Source organism: Dreissena polymorpha, chromosome 10 (assembly GCF_020536995.1).
Source record: "Dreissena polymorpha isolate Duluth1 chromosome 10, UMN_Dpol_1.0, whole genome shotgun sequence".
NCBI classification, from domain to species: Eukaryota; Metazoa; Mollusca; class Bivalvia; order Myida; family Dreissenidae; genus Dreissena; species Dreissena polymorpha.
In genome coordinates, this window is record NC_068364.1 from 50,988,987 (window position 1) to 51,009,518 (window position 20,532).

At 35.8% G+C, this 20,532-nt stretch overlaps 1 protein-coding gene across 3 annotated transcripts in view; it reads left to right on the forward strand.

Annotated features, from left to right (window-relative positions):
* LOC127847352 (protein PTHB1-like) overlaps nt 1-20,532 on the forward strand; it is an 88,688-nt gene that overhangs the window by 59,786 nt on the left and 8,370 nt on the right. For all 3 annotated transcript variants that reach the window (XM_052379207.1, XM_052379208.1, XM_052379206.1), the window contains exons 21-23: nt 2,263-2,464; nt 10,076-10,303; nt 14,311-14,436. In XM_052379207.1, coding sequence (XP_052235167.1) covers nt 2,263-2,464; nt 10,076-10,303; nt 14,311-14,414 — 534 coding nt within the window. In that variant the 3' untranslated portion in view covers nt 14,415-14,436. The remainder of the gene's footprint in view (nt 1-2,262; nt 2,465-10,075; nt 10,304-14,310; nt 14,437-20,532) is intronic.

Sequence of the window (20,532 nt, forward strand, 5' to 3'; positions counted from 1 at the left end):
ATTTCGTCCTTTTAAAAAAAAAGACTATTTCGTTAGCACTTAAATTCATCCATTTCTGGTTTTGAAAAAAAAAGCGTCCGATTTGTTTGTTATGCTTGTAATACATGTAATACATGGTTGCGAAAAAATCGTGCTGGGGAAAGAGGTGTGACACTTGGTAGTCACTTGCAGGAGGTGGGCCTTGTTTGGCATATGCCATTTAACAAGTCTGTTATTTCAGGTGATAGTAACTGTCCCTTATTATTTTATGTCATTGACACGTTCTTTGTTATGGTTAGCGGATAAGTGGGACTGAATAACTGTTACGAGTGTTTTAAACAACGAAGCCAATTGCCAATTAGTCTTTTTTCCATTACAATCACGGACAACCAAACACAAATCAATATGTTCTTTATTAATTTGTAATAAAAGCGCAGATATATTTCAGTCAGGTGTTGATCACACATTGTCATGTTTTAATTGCGTTTAATAGTATTGTCTTTAATCCGTATTCGCCGCGTGTTGGCTGTATAATCTGCAACACCCCTGAAAAACACAATACACACAATGGGTAATAAAGTTGTTAACAATTAGCGCTAATCAACACTATTATACCTAAACGAAGTCGACGCGTTCGATACAGCCTTATTGCATTCGCGTTTTACAGGAAATGTCAGTTGTCAGTACACTGTATAATGTACACCCCTTTGTGTCAAAACCGGATTTAACTTGAGTGTGAATAGTTAACTGTTTCATGTTCTTTGTATCAATACCATCCGGGTATCTGTACTATAAGTACACCAGTCTACAAACAAGGTGGTCGCTTCCGCATATGGGTATTCGGACGTTCAAAAAATCGATTTAGTGTTCACGCCGATGAACGCATTTAGCAATATAACTCGTTTTTTTTTCACTATTTCTTTACTTGCAAAAAATACTAGTGACTTATAACTTACCTTGCAATCTTTTTTTCTCGCATTTTGCGAGTGTGCGAGTGTTAATTTCGAGCCCTGTGTATATGTGTGGATTACGCTGGATTTAAATGCCTCATGCCTACGGTAATTCAGTCTTATTTGTTTCAAATATGGGACATGATTGTTCGTTAGGATCTTGACTTCGTCCATCGGTCGAAGGACGAAAAAGACGAAAATTAATGTCTGACGAATAATAATGGTTTCACAGTATGCCTAGTGGACTCTCCCATCCTTGTAAATTGGATCAATTTATAGCCAAAATTAGGGATGTCTAGTATATTTATTTCTATTATAATTTAGAATATTTCTTACAGAAATTCCTTTAAGCAAACAGCGCAGACCCTGATGAGACGCCGCATCATGGGGCGTCTCATCTGGGTTTACGCTGTTTGCCAAGGCCTTTTTTATAGACGCTAGGCATAAATGGGTTAATAGCACATGTGCTGACAGCTTCTGAAATATGCTTGACAAAAAAACTGCGGCAATTCTGTGTGTAAAAAACATGTAATATCTTTGATAAATAATTTTCACTGGATTGTCATTGATGGAGAGGGTTTTTAGCTCTTTCAGTGCTGGGAACCAAATTTTGAAGGCCTATCCAAACTGTTTGCTATTCTGATATTATTATTTGGAAAAAAATCGAAAAAAATGCTATTTTTAGAAATTCAGCAGACAACATTTTAGCAGATGACAAATTTCCTAGCATGCAAAAGGTTAAAATGCCCCTTAAGTGCAACATTTTTGTATGACAGATCATGGCTAGGGCTGGATCATGCAATATTCAAAAGGGCACGATAGTCCACACAATAATTGTAACATTTGTTCAAAGACAATTTATAGTTACAAACATTAACAATAATTGACGATATGAATTAAGAATGACTTGATTAATTAGAATAAGAATTGTTAAAAATTATCAATGCAAACAATAAAGAGATCATCTCATCCAGAAATATAGGTAAGTTTTGAGAAAAATGTCAAAAACTATTGACCAACAGTTTTAACAGAAAAAACTTTTTGTGACAAAAAGCTTGAAGTGAAAACTAATTGACATGAAATCCTATCTTTTGCCCTGCCCTTATCAAGGCTGTGTGTTATTATTATTATCACATCCTTGTTTTTCATATCTCCTCACCAGGGTTGTATGTCATCCATATTGACCATCACAACTGTGTTTTTCGTATCCTCTCACCAGGGTTCTATGTCATCTATATTGACGATCACATTCGTGTTTTTCATATTCCCTCACCAGGGTTCTATGTCATCTATATTGACCATCACAATCGTGTTTTTCATATCCCCTCACCAGGGCTGGGAGGAGACGGTGGATGCCTCAGTGACCCACTTGCTGCGCACGACACTGGCCAAGTCAGCAAAGGATCAGACCCTGAACCCCTCTCCACTGCGCCTACCTGAAGACACGAGTAAAGTGAAAAAGCACATCGCTCTACTGTGTGACAAGCTTAGTAAAGGGGCACGACTCTTGGACGGACTGCCAACCAACATGTCAGGTAGGAGTTGTCTTGCTTGGTACAGATACTTTGAAATGAGTGTCGATAAATTTGAATCATTTAAGAGTTTTTTTTTATTTAAGGTGAGTTTTTCGCATTTAAATGTTTATACTGAATAATAACGTGTTTTTTGCCATGAAATGTTAACAAAAATTGGAAGTTTGAAACTGTATTTTAACAGTCATTATGCGTGTTATTCATTGCCATACAAGATATTGTTTAAACATGTATTAACAAAAACTGTGGCACTGTAAGGGCTGCCTTCATGGACTGGAAATGTCACATTGTGTTAGCTTGGGTTCATGATTATTAATTTCAGAATTTTCTAAAACCTTAAATATCACACCTTTCTATGATTTGATTTCAAAAGTATTTTGTAGATTGTAAACTTATTAAGACGAAAAACAAATGATTTTATTTGTAAATAAACTTATGGCTAGGTACAAACAAATTTATACTGCTACATAAATAAGTGTTGCATGGATATTCCCTAGTTGATAATAGATATAAGGTCAATATACTTTGAGTGACAATACATAATCCCAATAATGTAGAACTATCGTTTTTGTTTTTTATTCAATAAGTTGAAGAAACGTGTTTATGGAGTTTCCAAATACATTTGAGTCTCCCTCTGGGAAAATGGGGTTTAATGGATATGAGCCGTGTTATGAGAAAACTGGGCTTAATGCATGTGCGTAAAGTGTCGTCCAAGATTAGCCTGTGCAGTCTGCGCAGGCTAATCAGAGACAACACTTTCCGCCTAAACTTGATTTTCAGTAAGGAGGGACTTTCTTGACACTAAAAATACCTCAAAAGCAGAAAGTGTCGTCCCTGATAAGCCTGTGCAGACTGAACAGGCTAATTTGCCGACACTTAACGCACATGCATTAAGCCCAGTTTTCTCAGAACAAGGCTCATATGCATATGGGATTGTCTCTTTCGGCCTAAACTTGACTTTGGCTAACAAGAGACTCCCTTTAAAGTGAGATTATACGGTTTTTTATAGTGTTAAATTGTTATATATTGATAAAATATGTTACAATAACACAAAATAGGCAAGGAAAAAAAATTATACATTGAAGACAAATTTCATTAAATGCAACGAAGACAAATTAGAGCCCCTAGCCGATTGTGACCAAGATATTTCGTACATATTTTCCTAAAATAACCGAAGCATTCGTCTTTTTATTAGTATCAGAGTGTTCGTGTGTCGTATGAAAATATATTGTTGCAGGAATTTGAAATGAACCGTTGAAATGAAACTAAATTTAGATTCACATCGTACATGCATGCTTTGCATGCTGGCAAATTTGACTGTACAGACATTTTCAATTTCAGAATTAATTATCTGGCTTATTTCGCATTTTTCGGCACATGTTCTACTTAACTTTTATTTTAATTTATATTGAAATATATATATAATAAGTTTTTTACACCTTTTATATAAATTTATAAATATTTGACAAAATTATATAATCTCACATTATTATTTTGAATAAAACACTTAACACCTAAACAACGACCACGAATCAGCATGAAAATATTATTTTTCCGATGAAAGCAAGACAAGAAAAAAATGGTGTGAAAAATGATTTAACAACAATAACAATAGTGGATTCTGAAATGTCATCATCGTGTTTATGGGATTTGGAAGTAATTAACAAACATTTGGAAAAGATTTGAGTCTTGCTTTGTGAAAAGGGGGGTTAAATGCATGTGTGTAAAGTGTTGTCCAAGATAAGCAAGTGCAGTCTGCACAGGCTTATCAGGGATGATACTTTCCACTTTTATGATATTTTTCATTTACAGAAAGTCTCTTCTTAAAAAAAATCAAGTTTAGGAAAAAAAGTGCTGTCCCTGATTAGCCTGTGCAGACTACACAGGCTAATGTGTGATGACACTTAATGTACATGCATTAAACCCCTTTTTAAGAGAGCACTGCCCATTTACTTTCAATTTCAAAACAACTGGGAAGGTACCAATTATTTTAAAAGGATAGTGATATACCGTTTAAACAAAACCATTTTGTTGATTGCATTGTTTTAAAATGTTTTTAAAAACTGTAAACATGAGAACCTTAAGTTTAGGATTATTGTTTGTATTCCAGCTGAATGTATTTATGCCCCAGAAGGAGGGCATATAGTGATCGCACTGTCTGTTAAGGGTATCACGTTGACAGATTTTTCTAAACGTTTAAACGAAATGAAATAAAAGAAACGATACCGTTTAAACGGTATCCATATGTCTGTTTTAAAAGCATCACTGTCATCACATTTTCAAACTGAAAGTAGTGATTATTTCCGGAAGTTATATTTAGTTCATAACCCATTCGCACAATGACGTCATATTAAAACCAACTGTTTTCGTCGTCATCTAACCATTGGGTTACGCGTTTTATACTTACATGCCGTTATATTTTGTAACAAAGATGAATTAATATTTAACCCACATTTCTTCAATAAGAGTACACGGGTGTTATTTTTTTAATTGTTTTATTTAACAAGATGTACATCAAAACGAGTATCTGTTCATTTCATTAAAAATGAATGCCGATGAATAAATGGCAGGAATTTTTCTCATGCACTTCATGCCGACGCGCATTGAATGTTCAAGACGATAAGGGGCATAATCATGCAAGAAATAGCGGGAAACTTTTCCCGAGCACTTCGTGCCGATGCAGGTTAAATATTCAAGACGTCTAGGTCGTACAGGTGTATTGTTATGTCTACGGTACTGTGAATAATGGCCATCTGGCGCACGTGATACAAATACGAGTCTTTTTCAGCAGCTTTTAATGAGTTTTGCAACATCGTAATGTAATGAACTAAAATGGATTCTGTTGACATTGACTGTCGTTTAAACATTTACTGTTTTCGTAAACGTTTTTGAGCAAAACACGAAACGCCATCGTTTAAACGTGATACCCTTACTGTCTGTCTGTCAGTCCGTCCGTTTGTCTGTCCATCACACTTTGCATATAGGTTTCGAAAAATGCTCATAACTTATATGTCCCTTCAGACGTAACATTCATATTTGGTAGGCATGTGTATATGGATAAAGCCTTTCCATACGCACACAAATGTTGACCCCTTTGACCTTGAACTTAGGGTCCCCGTTTAGGTTTCGAAAAATGCGTTTAGATTTCGAAAAATGCAAATAATTTCTATCAAAGCGTTTGTCGGTGGTATATGTCATCCTATGGAGACAGCTCTTGTTTATTCATTAGAGCTCCAGATAAGGGCCGTACAGCCGTACATACGGCTTTTTCATGAAGATTTAAGCATTTATTTTTATAAACGGGACGTACAATTACGACTTGAAAATCCCTTTTACGCATTTACGAAAAAAAACTGGCTGTACCGATACGTCCGCGTCAGCGCGGCGTGATTTGTTGGTCTCTAACTCAACGGAGCCTTTTCATTTATTTAAATTACCGAAAAGTTGTAGACTGGGTTCGGTATTATTGTCTATTCTGTTGCGTGATTTCTGGTTACTTGTAAACCGGGCAAAAAAATATGTCTGTGCGCAAGGAGGGCCGGTTAAACCTAAAGCGGTTAATAAAACACACTTTGTTGTCCTACAATGGCTACATATGGTCGTCGTACCATCCTGACATTCAATCTGTAAACCCAGGAAAAAGACATTCTTGCCCCGATATTAAACAATTTGATTGCATTGGTGGCTAAAAATGTGGCTTTGACAGTTAACTGCTAAAGCAATTATTCTTTTGAGATGAGACAGTGACATCTGTGTTCATTAACTTAGCTTACTAGTTGGCTTGTGTTTTCTTGTCAAGAAAAATTATTTAAATGAAGAACTAGTATTTAGTCATGAGTATTAATGTGTAGTTGTATTTGCATCATAATTTTGAATGGAAAACCTAATAAAGTAACTGTTTAAGAAGCTAAGTATATTTATTATAATTGCTGCAAATGTTTCTGTAAAGGCAGTTATACACCCTTCAATATTCAAGAACACGGGTAGTACAGTACTACCTGTATTTTTGGATATGGTAGTACAGGTACTAATTGATTTTCAGCGTTACTCCTTGTCTTTCTGTCAGTGGCAGTACCGTTACTAATTTCACAAATCCTTACCTGGAGCTCTGATTCATATATCTATACCTCCACTTACCAAGTTTTAGAGGGTGTTTTTAGCACAGTAGCACTGTTGTTCCATCAGTCTGCATGAAGTTATATCCTTGTCATGAAGTGCAAATGTGAAATCTATTGTATGACCAATTATCAAGAAATGTGTTTGTTATTTGCCCTTGAACATTGATGAAAAAGCATGATTGATGTGTGCAGGGGGGGGGGGTTAGGTAATTTTTATGTTTGTAACAAAGCTCTTGTTGTATTTAAATGTCTTGCATGATAATTGCTGATAACAGTATAATCAATATCATTCGTTGGGCATGAATTTATGTTCATTTCGTTGGTTGACAGATGTACTAGTTTAACACAAATACATCAGAAAAAGACTGATAAAATTCTTCTTTTCAGGATTCCACAAATTTAAGCATCAATAAAAATCATTGCTTAAATTATTTTTATGTCCCCCACCACTATAGTGGGAGACATATTGTTTTTGCCCTGTCTGTTGGTTTGTTTGTGTGTTTGTTTGCTCCAACTTTAACATTTTGCCATAACTTTTGCTATATTGAAGATACCAACTTCATATTTTACATGCATGTGTATCTCATTGAGCTGCACTTTTTGAGTGGTGAAAGGTCAAGGTCATCCTTCAAGGTCAAAGGTCAAAAAACAAATCCAAGGGAAGTAATAAGCTTTAAAGGGAGATAATTATCTGTACCTGCCAAATGATAAAAAAAATCAAAGCGGTGCAGTAGGGGACATAGTGTTTCTGACCTGCCAAATGATAAAAAAATATAATAAATCAAAGCGGCGCAGTAGGGCACATAGTGTTTCTGACAAACACATCTCTTGTAGTATTTTTAATTCATGCCAACTAATATGAATATAAATGGTTTCATAGTATGACAAAAAAAACATCCTTGTTTATCCAGTCGGCAACTTAAACTTTATGCATTATTGAACTCAACACTTGAATTACCATGATTACTTTTAGTTTACGGACACTTAAAAAAAATAATATTTTGTGTCCGAAAACTTAGATACGTAAAATATTTAAAAATACAAGTATCCGAAAATTTAGAGACATTTAAGTTATTTTTGTGTGTCAATAATTGCATTAAAATAAAACCAATTAATACATGTGTACTTATTGTATTGTGTTGTACTCTCCATTGTCTACTTAAAAAAAAAATACAAACTCACTTATTTGCAATCTTTTTACCTGAAATGGTATGTAAAAGTTATAAAAAACAACCATACTGCTTCATGAATATGATATAATTTTAAATGCTGTTGGGTGAAACCATTGTTTATTACCAGTATACATGGTAATCTACCCAATAACACAATTGTAATGGTCCATTGCAAAGGCCAAAAAACCTTTCTTTGAAGAAGCCGAATATCGGCCGCTTCCCCAACCGAAGAAACCACTTTTTTTACCCTAATTTGACCAAAATTTCCCCCAATACTGGAACAATTCCACACCAAAAATAATATCTAAACTTCGTATAAAAGTGAAAATTGTTTACTTGTCGAGCCTTCTATTAGGCTGGAAAAACCCAGAGCCGTAAAAAGTCTCCTGGGGGGGGGGGGGGGTATTCATATTGGTTGAATATGCCTTTAATTACCTCCCATATTAGTCTCCTAGAGGGGTATACGTATTGATCAAATAAGTTGTGCTTACCTCACGGAGCATGACGTAATTTTGTCAATCTTGACCAATTGGCTAATGACGGAACGAGCCAAATTCATAAGCTATAAATAGATTACATTAAAGGCTCTATAAAGGTGAAGGTCCGTAATTATTTACCGATGTTTAAATATTTTTTTCAGTATTTTATATATAAAGGTTATCAAAAAACAATATATATGTGCTATTGGACATTGCCATAAAAATATGAGCAATACAACGTGTTTTGAAGTCAAAATACAGAGTCCTCCAAGTCAATCGTGTTAACAAACAATCAGTTTATTTACATCGCTGTTTACTCGGGAAAGTGAAAGTGAGAGTGACTCAAGTCACCAAAAATATATCGTTGATTTTCAATGTTTTCCGGTATTACTCACAAAGTACGTCTCTTCTTATAATGGTCAAAACGTTTGTAGTGATCTAATTAGTTACTTTTTGCTGGTAAAAAGTTGTTTTAAATATAATTAAACGTGAATGTTCTTTTGGTTATTTTTAGCATACGTCACCGCTTTGGGGCTACACATCACGTTAGTTGCAAAGTTGTAAACATTTCTTCCAATTATGAAACGGGTATATCTTCAATACTTCTTGACAACGTTGCACCTCAGCTGTGTTATTAGCATTTTTTATGCAAGAGTAACTGAAATCCGGTAAAAATTAGACAAGTTTATATGCATAATAATTGGATTTGTCACCTTTATAGGGCCTTTTAAAGGCTATTACAACTTAAAATATTTTCAGTCATGTGGACATTGTTGGAATATTATTGTATCAACTAAGAAATGCCGGGTAAGTGATTGCTTTTAGTGCGTTTACGGCATCTATTGTCACGCGTTTGATTTGCTCTTATATTTACAGCTTGCTTTAATTTTACGACATACATGTTTCAAACAGACGCTTTACAACCAAGGTCACGGAAGTCAATACAAAAACCAACAAAAATGTTGCATAACTGGGCTCACTATACCAAGAAACTTAAAGTTTCTGACACTTAGAATACTCAGAGTACAAATTTCTTATTTTTTCCCAAATAAGAAAAAATCGCGTTATTTTGCCCCTAAAAAAGGCTGAGGCCCCTTCCCCAAAAAGGGTTTTTTTGGCCCTGATTTTCCTCAGGGCATTCATATGCCAGCTTTTATGACCTTATAATTCGGTTGTATAACTCAATGATCAAAGTGTCCCAGATAAGCAAAAACAGGGCAGAAAGGTAAAATAGCACTGTAAAATATACTGTCCGAGTCATTTATTAAGGACGAAAACCCGTATGCCAGAAAATATTGTCACGAAAAATAATTATTTTGGCTTAAAAGGGGGGTGTCCAACAACTTTAAGTGTCTGAAAACTGAGAGTAATTACGGTAGCTCATAGAAATTAACCTTGTTTTTGGAAAACCCGGCTTAATGCTGCACATTAAGTGTCATCCCAGATTAGCCTGTGCAGTCTACACAGGCTTATCAGTTGCAACACTGTACTCTTTAAAAACAAATTGTTAAATGGAAGTCACTTCTTATCTCCTTAACCAAAATCCAGTTTAGAGTTTAGCCAGAAAGTGTCATCCCTGATTAGCCTGTGCATACTTATTCCACATGCATTGAGCCCCATCTCTCAGAGTGGGGCTGTAATGCAATTATTTCTTAATATAACATTTTTGCTAAAAACAACACCAAGGTTAGTAACTCTAGCCTCTCTCTTTCTCCAAATGCATGTGCATAAGGTGTTGTCCCAGATTAGCCTGTTCAGTCCACACAGGCTAATCATGAAACACACTTTCCACCTTAACTGGATTTTACCAAGTTTTTTAGCTCTTGCCTCTCTTTCCACAAACAGTATCCCAAGGCGGCCAACTGAGTAAGCCTGAAAAGAAGAACAAAGTGTCCTCGACCCAGAAAACTGTGATAGAGAACGGGGATATGGAGCACCATGACAACGACGATACGGAGACTCTAATTGGCTCCCAGTTCAGCATGGCTAAAAATAGAGATCGGGACAATGTAAACATGAATGGACTGCCGAGCCTTTCAAAGCTTGGGCCACCCAAGAGACAGGATCCTGACGGTATGAACTGCTTTGTGGCTTATTTCAATGTTGTCAGGCAGAATCTTAATTGTCATCCCAGATTAGCCTGTGCAGTCCACGGTTCATGTATATTATTCAACTGCAGACAAAACAAAGACATATATCAGGGTGCAGAATCAACTGGGTTTTCAGAGTTTACACAGGGGCTGAACAGAATGTAATTACACCGTTAAAAACTTTTTTTTTCAAATATCTCAAGTTATTGAAATACATTTGCAAAAGTCATAAGTGCATAAAAGACAGTTTTCTTGCAGTTTGTGCTGATATTTTAAGGTATAAGAATAAATCCTTGAATCATCTGAAATCAGTGGCAAAATGTCAGGATGTGTGAAGCATGACCGTGCAGTACACAAGGTATTTTTTAACAAGAACACAGGCTTATTAAATAAAGTAATTCTGATGTATTTCACATTGCCATAAGCAGTATAAAAATCTGTCTTTTTTGCACAAGATGAAATTCTTAAGAAAAATTGTTTTAAAAAGTTATTTGAAAAAAAGCACCACTTACCGATGTGCTAACATCAATTAACGTTTAATTGGGAACCCCACAAAGTCACGTTATCCTGTACCCTGATAGTAGTAATAAGCTTTCTAGTATTTGTCTTTTTGTTATTTTAAGCGTGTTTTTAAGTCGAGTTTGTCGTAAAATGACAAGAGCCTGTAGTTTTTACAATATTTAGCAAGCATTAAAGTTTAACATTTATGAAAACCCAGAGGATTTGAGTAAAATAGTTTCTATGTATATGAGCAGCCTTCTGAAAAATAAGTCCACTATGTATTTCATTTTCCCCTCAGGTGTATGTGAGTCCACTATGTATTTCATTTTCCTCTCAGGTGTATGTGAGTTCACTATGTATTTCATTTTCCCCTCCTCAGGTGTATGTGAGTCCACTATGTATTTCGTTTTCCCCTCCTCAGGTGTATGTGAGTCCACTATGTATTTCATTTCCCATACTCAGGTGTAAATGAGTCAACTATGTATTTCATTTTCCCCTCCTCAGGTGTATGTTAGTCCACTATGTATTTCATTTCCCATACTCAGGTGTAAATGAGTCCACTATGTATTTCATTTTCCCCTCCTCAGGTGTATGTGAGTCCACTATGTATTTCATTTCCCATACTCAGGTGTAAATGAGTCCACTATGTATTTCATTTTCCCGTCCTCAGGTGTATGTGAGTCCACTATGTATTTCATTTCCCGTACTCAGGTGTAAATGAGTCCACTATGTATTTCATTTTCCCCTCCTCAGGTGTATGGGAGTCCTCTATGTATTTCATTTTCCCCTGCTCAGGTGTATACAAGTCCACTATGTATTTCATTTTCCCCTCATGTGTATACAAGTCCACTATGTATTTCATTTCCCCTCCTCAGGTGTATGCGAGTCCTCTATGTATTTCATTTTCCCCTCCACATGTGTATGTGAGTCCACTATGTATTTCATTTTCCCTCTACATGTGTATGTGAGTCCACGTTGTATTTCATTTTCCCCTCCACATGTTTATATGAGTCCACTAAGTATTTAATTTCCCATACTCAGATGTAAATGAGTCCACTATGTATTTCATTTCCCCCTTGTCCGGTGTATATAAGTCCACTATGTATTTCATTTCCCCTTCTTCAGGTGTATATGAGTCCACTATGTATTTCATTTCACCTACTCAGGTGTTAATGAGTCCACTATGTATTTTATTTTCCCCTTCCCAGGTGTATTTGAGTCCACTATGTATTTTATTTTCCACTTCCCAGGTGTATATAAGTCCACTATTTATTTCATTCCCCCCTCTTCAGGTGTATATGAGTCCACTATGTATTTCATCCCCCCCTGTCAGTTGTATATAAGTCCTCTATGTATTTAATTTCCACTCCTTAGTTGTATATAAGTCCACTTTATATTTAATTTTCCCCTTCTCAGGTGTATATGAGTCCACTGTGTATTTCATTCCCCACTCCTGAGATGTATATAAGTTCACTATGTATTTCATGCCCCCCCCACCCACCTCATGTGTATACAAGTCCACTATGTATTTCATTCCCACTCCTTAGTTGTATATGAGTCCACTGTGTATTTCATTTCCCTTCTCAGGTTCATATGAGTCCACTATGTATTTCATATTGCCTTTTCAGGTGTATATGAGTCCACTATGTATTTCATTTTGCCTTTTCAGGTGTATATGAATCCACTATGTATTTCCTTTTCCCCTTCTCAGGTGTATTTGAGTCCACTATATATTTCATTTCCCCCTCCTCAGTTGTATTTGAGTCCACTATGTATTTCATTTCCCTCCTCAGGTATGAGTCATATGAGTCCACTATGTATTTCATTTTCCCCTCCTCAGGTGTAAATGAGTCCACTATATATTTCATTTCCATCCTCATATGTATATGAGTCCACTATGTATTTCATTTTCCCTTACTCAGGTGTATATGAGTCCACTATGTATGTCATTTTCCCTACTTAGTTGTATATGAGTTCACTATGTATTTCATCTCTCCTGCCTCAGGTGTACAGGAGTCCACTGTGTATTTTATTTCCCCTACTTAGTTGTATATGAGTCCACTACACTGTAACTCCAATATAGCGCGGTCAATGGGGTCCAAGCCGCGAAACAGCGTTATAACGGATCCGCGTTACAGGTTTTGAGCTCATTTACTGCAGGGCGCTATAAATAAAACAGGTATAGAATAGCCTATAATATAGGTCATGTATATATATATTGCCATGCTGTGTTGACGCAAATACATGCATATAAACCGAATCGTATCGATAACAGTATACATACCGCTTTTCTTTTATGAAAAAGAAAAAAAAGTATACATACCGCTTTTCTTATGTGCACATTTATCCGATAATCCAATAAAATAGCAACATCACTTAAAAAATAATAATCTTGAACATTAATGACGATATATGTTTAAGAAATTCGTAAACACAACCGTACGCATATATGCCATTTTCAGAAGTGTTAAGAGTACAGTGCATTATGGGGCAGAGCTTTCATTGGACGAGCGACTTTACATTTAGATTGAATGCAATACGACTCATGTACAAAAATTGTTTTATTGCGTCATACGCATGCAAAAAACGTGTTTCCCGGGGACTTTCTGATACCGCGCGAAAATGAAAGTGAAGCTCTGACAGCCTCTGTTAACAATTGCCGGTACACTGCGTTCGCATGTAAATAAATCGTCTGCATTATTTAAGTTCTTATACACGAACTGAAAGATTAAATGACATAATACTAGAACGATAATAAAATGACAGAAACAGTTGTTTTATGCAGTAGGCAGTATATTTCACAGCCGCTCATTTAATATAGTCAAACTGCAACCATATCAAAGAAAGAATGTTTCAATCGTTTTGAATTACTTGAATTGTATAACTATCCCGCTTGCACTTAACTTATGGAAATTATCGCACTGAACCGCTCTGATGAGGAAAACATGTAATAAACACTGACACGCGAGTTTTTCACACCTTTATTGACATTACACAACAGATTAACACCAATTAGCTGTCGGTGTTGTTTAACCTCGAGGCGATTATAATCGGTTCAACGGACGGTTGAATAAAGCAATCAACATAACTGTGATTGCCGCCATCTTTGAATTGTCTGAAAATACATGAAGTTGCATTATACGGATTTGAATCAGAAATAAAATGGAAGGTTGGAGAAAAAATGGGATCCAAGCACCCTCCGCGTTATATTGGATTCAGCGTTATAACGGAGCGCTTTATATTGGAGTTACAGTGTATGTATTTCATCTCCATCCGCCTCAGGTGTACATGAGTCCACTATGTATTTCATTCCCCCTCCTTAGTTGTATATGTGTCCACTATGTTTTTCATTTCTCCTCCTCAGGTGGATATGAGTCCACTATGTATTTCATTTACCCTTCTTAGTTGTATATGAGTTCACTATGTATTTTAATTTCCCCTACTTAGTTGTATATAAGTCCACTATGTATTTCATCTCCCCCGCCTCAGGTGTTTATGAGTCCAGGAAGAAAGACAAGATAGACTCTCTGGTTCCTGACCTGGACGAGATGACATTTGAGGGACCCAACCTGCTACCTATTGAAGACAACTAGTGACAAGTGGCTAGTGGGACTGGTGAGTAGTGGGACATTTTCTTCACCCTCCAAGACAGCACAATGTGTCTGTTGTCCAAGTCCATCTGACTTTAAGGTTCAATTGTAAAGTCTTGTAGCAGTAATTATTGTATTGCATTTGCAGATATTGTTTTGGCTCTGTCCGTCCTTCCGTCTTTCCGTCCGTCCGGCACTTTTGTGTCCAGAGCCATGTCTCGGAAGTGCTTTGGCGGATTTCATTGAAACTTGGTATGAGTATATATCATATGGATAAGAGGATGATGCATGCCAAATGGCATTGTACACCATCTGTGAATGACGGAGTTATAGCCCTTTGTATCCTAACCCTTTCCCACTTAGAAGCGAAGTGAAAATGGCTATGTGCAAACAGCATAAAGCCAGAACAGCCTGCGAGTAACTCTCAGTTTGTTCAGGTTTTATGCTGTTTGCTGCTCATCAGTATCTTAGGGTTGGAAATAAAACCTTTAAAACTTGGATCTGGTAAAAAAGGCCTTTAATTAAATGTAACTTTCACAAATGTGTGAAAATACGTATCTAAGTGGTAAAGGGTTAAAAAAATGATTTTTTTTAACTGAGTGTCAAATATGACACTTTTGTGTCCAGAAGCATATTGGCGGTGCATATCAATTCAATGAATTTGCTTGTTAATTTTGTTTTAAGATTGTGTGCTCATCCTGAAGAGTGATATGCATACTTCAGCTATCAATTTTAATGCTACAATAATGGGGTAGTATAAGCATGTAGTTGCCACATTTGCCCTGAGTAAGAATTTTGATTTTGATGGAATTGAGATTGCTGTTGATTGAAATGAATTTCCTTAATAGTGATTTCCATCCTACATGATGTGTGTGTGTGTAATTCTGTCTTTAAATTCTGCACATACTTTGTTTTTGCGTAAAATCACATGAAACTGTTTATATAGCATTCCTATGGGGTGGACATGCACTTATTGTAAGATTGCCTTTAATGACATTTGGGGAGTTACGGCCCTTGGAATACCATTTTGTTTGCCAGTGAGATCTTGGATACTAATCATTCAAATAAGGTGAAACTTCATATACAGTGCCTGTATAAGATGGAATGTGCATGTCGTATAAGTAGTGAAGCTAAAAACATAATGAGTTATTGTCCTTTGATAAAGAGTGTGAAGTTATTGTAATAATTATTCCTTTCTACACGGCGTTTCAGGTAGTAAGGATCAGAATTTGATGAAACTGTATTTACCGTGTCTTAAAAGGGAGGATAGGGAGTATTGTCAGGTCATTTCTCTCAAATAATTATTATGAGCCGCGCTCTGTGAAAAGGGGTTTTAATGCATGTGCGTTAAGTGTCGTCCCAGATTAGCCTGTGCAGTCTGCACAGGCTAATCAGGGACGACACTTTCCACTTTTATATTTTTTGTTTAAAGACAGTCTTTTCTTAGCAAAAATTTAGTTTAGGTGTAAAGTGTCGTCCGTGATTAGCCTGTGTGATTTGCGCAAGCTAATCTGGACGACACTTTATGCACATGCATTAAACCCCTTTTTCATAGAGCACGGCTCATATCTGTTATTATATAATTTAACTCTTTCAGCGCTGGAACCGAATTTTGAAGGCCTTTGCAAACAGTTTGGATCCAGATGAGACGCCACAGAACGTAGCGTCTCATCAGGATCAAAACTGTTTGCTATTCTGATAGTATTCTTTGAAAAAAAATCAAAGAAAATGCTAATTTAAGAAATTCAGCAGACATATTTTAGCAGATGACAAATTTCCCAGCATACAAAGGGATTATCTAAGAGTCCTTGTCTGTTGCAGACATGGGGATGGATGACCTTCATGTTTGCATAGCCTTATTGTAAGGCATATATGTTTGAATGCATATCACCTTGTCAAACAACAACAATATTTATAATAATAGCATTTGACATTTCCTGCTGATGGCATCTCATGTTTCTAAAATCACATTTTACCAGCAAAAGTTTGTAAAACAACCTTCTATGGAGCTAATTTACTTATAATTGTATGGAATTAAGAGAATGTATTCTACTGATCAAGTTTCTGTAATAATCTTGTGTGAAAATCTAACTATGTCATGTGATTTTCATCAAGAGATAGATTTTCATGTCAGAAAGGGATAATTTTTAATTAAGCATGAACTGTCATTAAACTAAAATTTGATTTGTCACCATTTAATCATTTCATTGACATGTCATTTCACTTGTAATCAAGATTTTGCTTTTTAGTTTTTGTTTGCTGATGTTAAAAGGACATTTATATTTAAATTGACACTTATTATTTGTCACAGAATCTCAACATTAAATACAGGATATTAAATTTTGTTGTTTTGGGTAGATTTTTCTGTGTCTACATGTGGATATCCATTAAAATATTCTTTACTTAATTGTGGTGACCAACGCGATTCAATCTTAAATCCTCGAGTTACCAAATTGGTTATTCTTTCAAAACAACATGATTACTATGTGTAATTTAAATAAGTTCAGATGTGTTCCTTTGAGTTTTACATATTTCTTAATCATTTAAATCATGTGTAACCCAGTCTATAGTGATTTGTAACCCTGTAAACAGTGGGGCTTAATAAATAGTAAAGATAACTGCCCAATTATGTTGGTCTTCTTTGATAGTTAAAAATGTTATACTTCAGATGTTTCAATTAACATTTGTGATTAATTATAGGTCTTGCTATTGTGATAAATTGCTTGAGCAATTTTGTTGATGTCATTCTTTGAAAGTGTTGACCGTGATTCAATCAGTCAGAAGATAGTGAATAGTTAATTATATGTGTGTGTTTTAAATCACCAAAGAAAAATACTTCAAGTTCATCATTATGTTGCAATTTCTGCATAATAATTTTAAATTATCGTTGCATATCCATTTTGTTTATTATTATTTAATATATGGTTAGAAATCAGGATGTTCATTAAGTGGTAGATCATTCAAGCTCTAATTATATTCTTAAACTTTACTCATTTCAATTATAATCATTTTTACCGCATGCAGTCTTATTGGTTTAATTGATTTTATTACCAATTTATGCCTAGCGTCTAGAAAAAAGGCCTTGGCAAACCTTGATGAGGGTCTTTGCTGTTTGCTTAAAGGAATTTCTGTAAGAAATATTCTAAATATAGAAATAAATATACTAGACATCCCTTATTTTGGAAATAAATTGATCCAATTTAGAAGGATGGGAAAGTCCACTAGACATAAATGGGTTAATTTTTGTAGTTGTAATATGTGTTCTCAAAAAACAAACAAAATTATGAAAGTGCAAAATGATTCAGATATTAAGTATTCAGAGCTTTTAAGTTATTTAAATGTGTTATCTTGTGATGTGAATTTCTTATCAAAGCAAACCTTTTAAGAAATACGTCTCTGAGCTCTCTATTTATGTTCTCATTCATGTGATTAAAATAATTAATGGAACATTTAATTCCATAATTATAAATCTTTTCTGTGAACAGTTTATGTACGGTGTTAACATCAACGCTGGGTTTTTAACTGCCTGAATTTCTTTTCAAGTTCATTCATAAATGGATGTGTAAAATTGGGATTTCGGATTTTCAGATTATCTTTGTACTCAAATATAAGTTCAGTAGACTGTGTCAATAGGTAATATGGTTTTTAATGCCGGGATATAACATGGTAGTGATCACAGACGACTAAAATCCAACAAATCAACAGTTTAAAAGGATAATAATGTTCCATTTCACTACTTTTTTATTCACTTTATGTTGATTTAGATATCTTTGGGGTTTTGTGTTTTGAATGTGGCTAAAAGGCAGTCTTTGGGGTGCAAAGCTTGTCATTTGCTTCAATTTGTCAATTTGATAGAGTTTATGCTAATTATTTGCTAGTCACCAAGTCTAACAGTTTAATCAAAAATGTCTTTCATGCAAAAAGCAGCTTGATGGCAAATAGGAAAAATGAATGACAGTGATTATACAAATATGCCCAATATGGTTTCGCACTGCCATTTTAAATTTTGCTTTAATCTGAGTTTAAATAAATATTTTATTTTAATATGTTTGGATATTGCAATATGCAATTTGTTTAAAATCATAAAGAAGATTTGTATGTATGTAACGACTGTCTGTCTGACTTCGTTATGGGAAGTTATTTTATTTGCTACAATTGGTTATTGTTGTCCTGTTATTTAATGTGCACATAATTTTTAATGAAATTATTTGATTTGAGAGACTTGAGATTCGACAGAATGTTCACAAGTGTTGATGAAATTGCAGTATTTTAGTCTCATGTATATAAGAAATGACAGATTTAAATATGATAATTATTATAATATAAAAGTGATAATGGTAATAGCCCAAATTTTACTTTGCACAATTTTAATGATAATAATGGCAGTATAACACATCAAAATCATGTTATATCACACAATATTTCCAACTTGTTTAAAAAAATGGTAAAAAGTATAAAATGTGTAATTAAAATATAGGGGATACTATTTTGTTTAATTTGCTGGAATAGCAATTTTACTTCACAAGTGATAATTAAAAAGTGAAAAAAAAAAAAATCTATGATCATTTGTGAATTGAAATTAATATTTAAACGACTTCAACAAATCTCCTTTTTCTTTTATGCTTATAAATGATTGTTTTTCACTCTTAAATGGAGAAATATGCTAAAATATCAATAATTTTCACTGTCAATTTTCAATGTTTGAAATGGTGAACTATCAGTTTTAGCTCACTGATATTTCTCTATAAACCACCGGAAAGAATAATAATAAACAGATATAGCGCATCACTTAGTGAGGAAACATGGGTGCCTTGAGAACTTTGATAACCCAAGCATTTATACAGTAATATCAACTAGTTTTAAAAAGTGTTAATGCATATAGAACATTTTTAAAGAGTTGCTACAGACACATTATATTGAACAAGAATATGTGTAATTGATAGTACATAGTTTAAGAACAACATGGAAAAATGGGTCTTATGCCATATGCTACCATGGTCAGGAGCTACCCTTGTCTGGAGCTACTATGGTCAGGAGCTGCCCTGGTCAGGAGCTACCCTTGTCTGGAGCTACCCTGGTCAGGAGCTACCCTGGTCAGGAGCTACCCTTGTCAGGAGCTATCCTGGTCAGTAGCTACCCTGGTCAGTAGCTACCCTGGTCAGGAGGTACCCTGGTCAGGAGCTACCCTCCTCACGAGCTACCCTGGTCAGGAGTACCCTGGTCAGTAGCTACCCTGGTCAGTAGCTACCCTGGTCAGGAGCTGCCCTGGTCAGTAGCTACCCTCATCAGGAGCTACCCTGGTCAGTAGCTACCCTGGTCAGTAGCTACCCTCATCAGGAGCTACCCTCATCAGTAGCTACCCTGGTCAGTAGCTACCCTCACCAGGAGCTACCCTCATCAGGAGCCAGGGGTGTCAAAGTTCAGGATTATTCCTGAATTCAGGATTTAGGCCCTCAAAAACTGCTTTTGATATTGATATAAATTAGAGGATTTTTGTTCTGGTATTTAAAGATTTTTTTCACAAAATGTCATTTTAAACATAAATTATTTAATTTGACATATTGTTAACACAGTTAACATAATTAAATGAATTATTAACCCTCTTTTGGAACTGGTCCCCCACATGCTAGGCTTATTTTCAGGATTTGAGATTTTGGCCAATTGACACCCCTGGGAGCTACCCTGGTCAGGAGCTACCCTGTCAGGAGCTGCCCTGGTCAGTAGCTACCCTGGTCAGGAGCTACCCTGGTCAGGAGCTACCCTCATCAGGAGCTACCCTGGTCAGGAGCTACCCTCATCAGGAGCTACCCTGGTTAGGAGTACCCTGGTCAGTAGCTACCCTGGTCAGTAGCTACCCTGGTCAGGAGCTGCCCTGGTCAGGAGCTGCCCTGGTCAGTAGCTACCCTCATCAGGAGCTGCCCTGGTCAGTAGCTATCCTGGTCAGGAGCTACCCTCATCAGGAGCAACCCTCATCAGGAGCTACCCTCATCAGGAGCTACCCTGGTCAGGAGCTATCCTGGTCAGTAGCTACCTTCGTCAGGAGCTGCCCTGGTCAGTAGCTACCCTCATCTGTAGCTACCCTGGTCAGGAGCTACCCTGGTCAGTAGCTACCCTGGTCAGT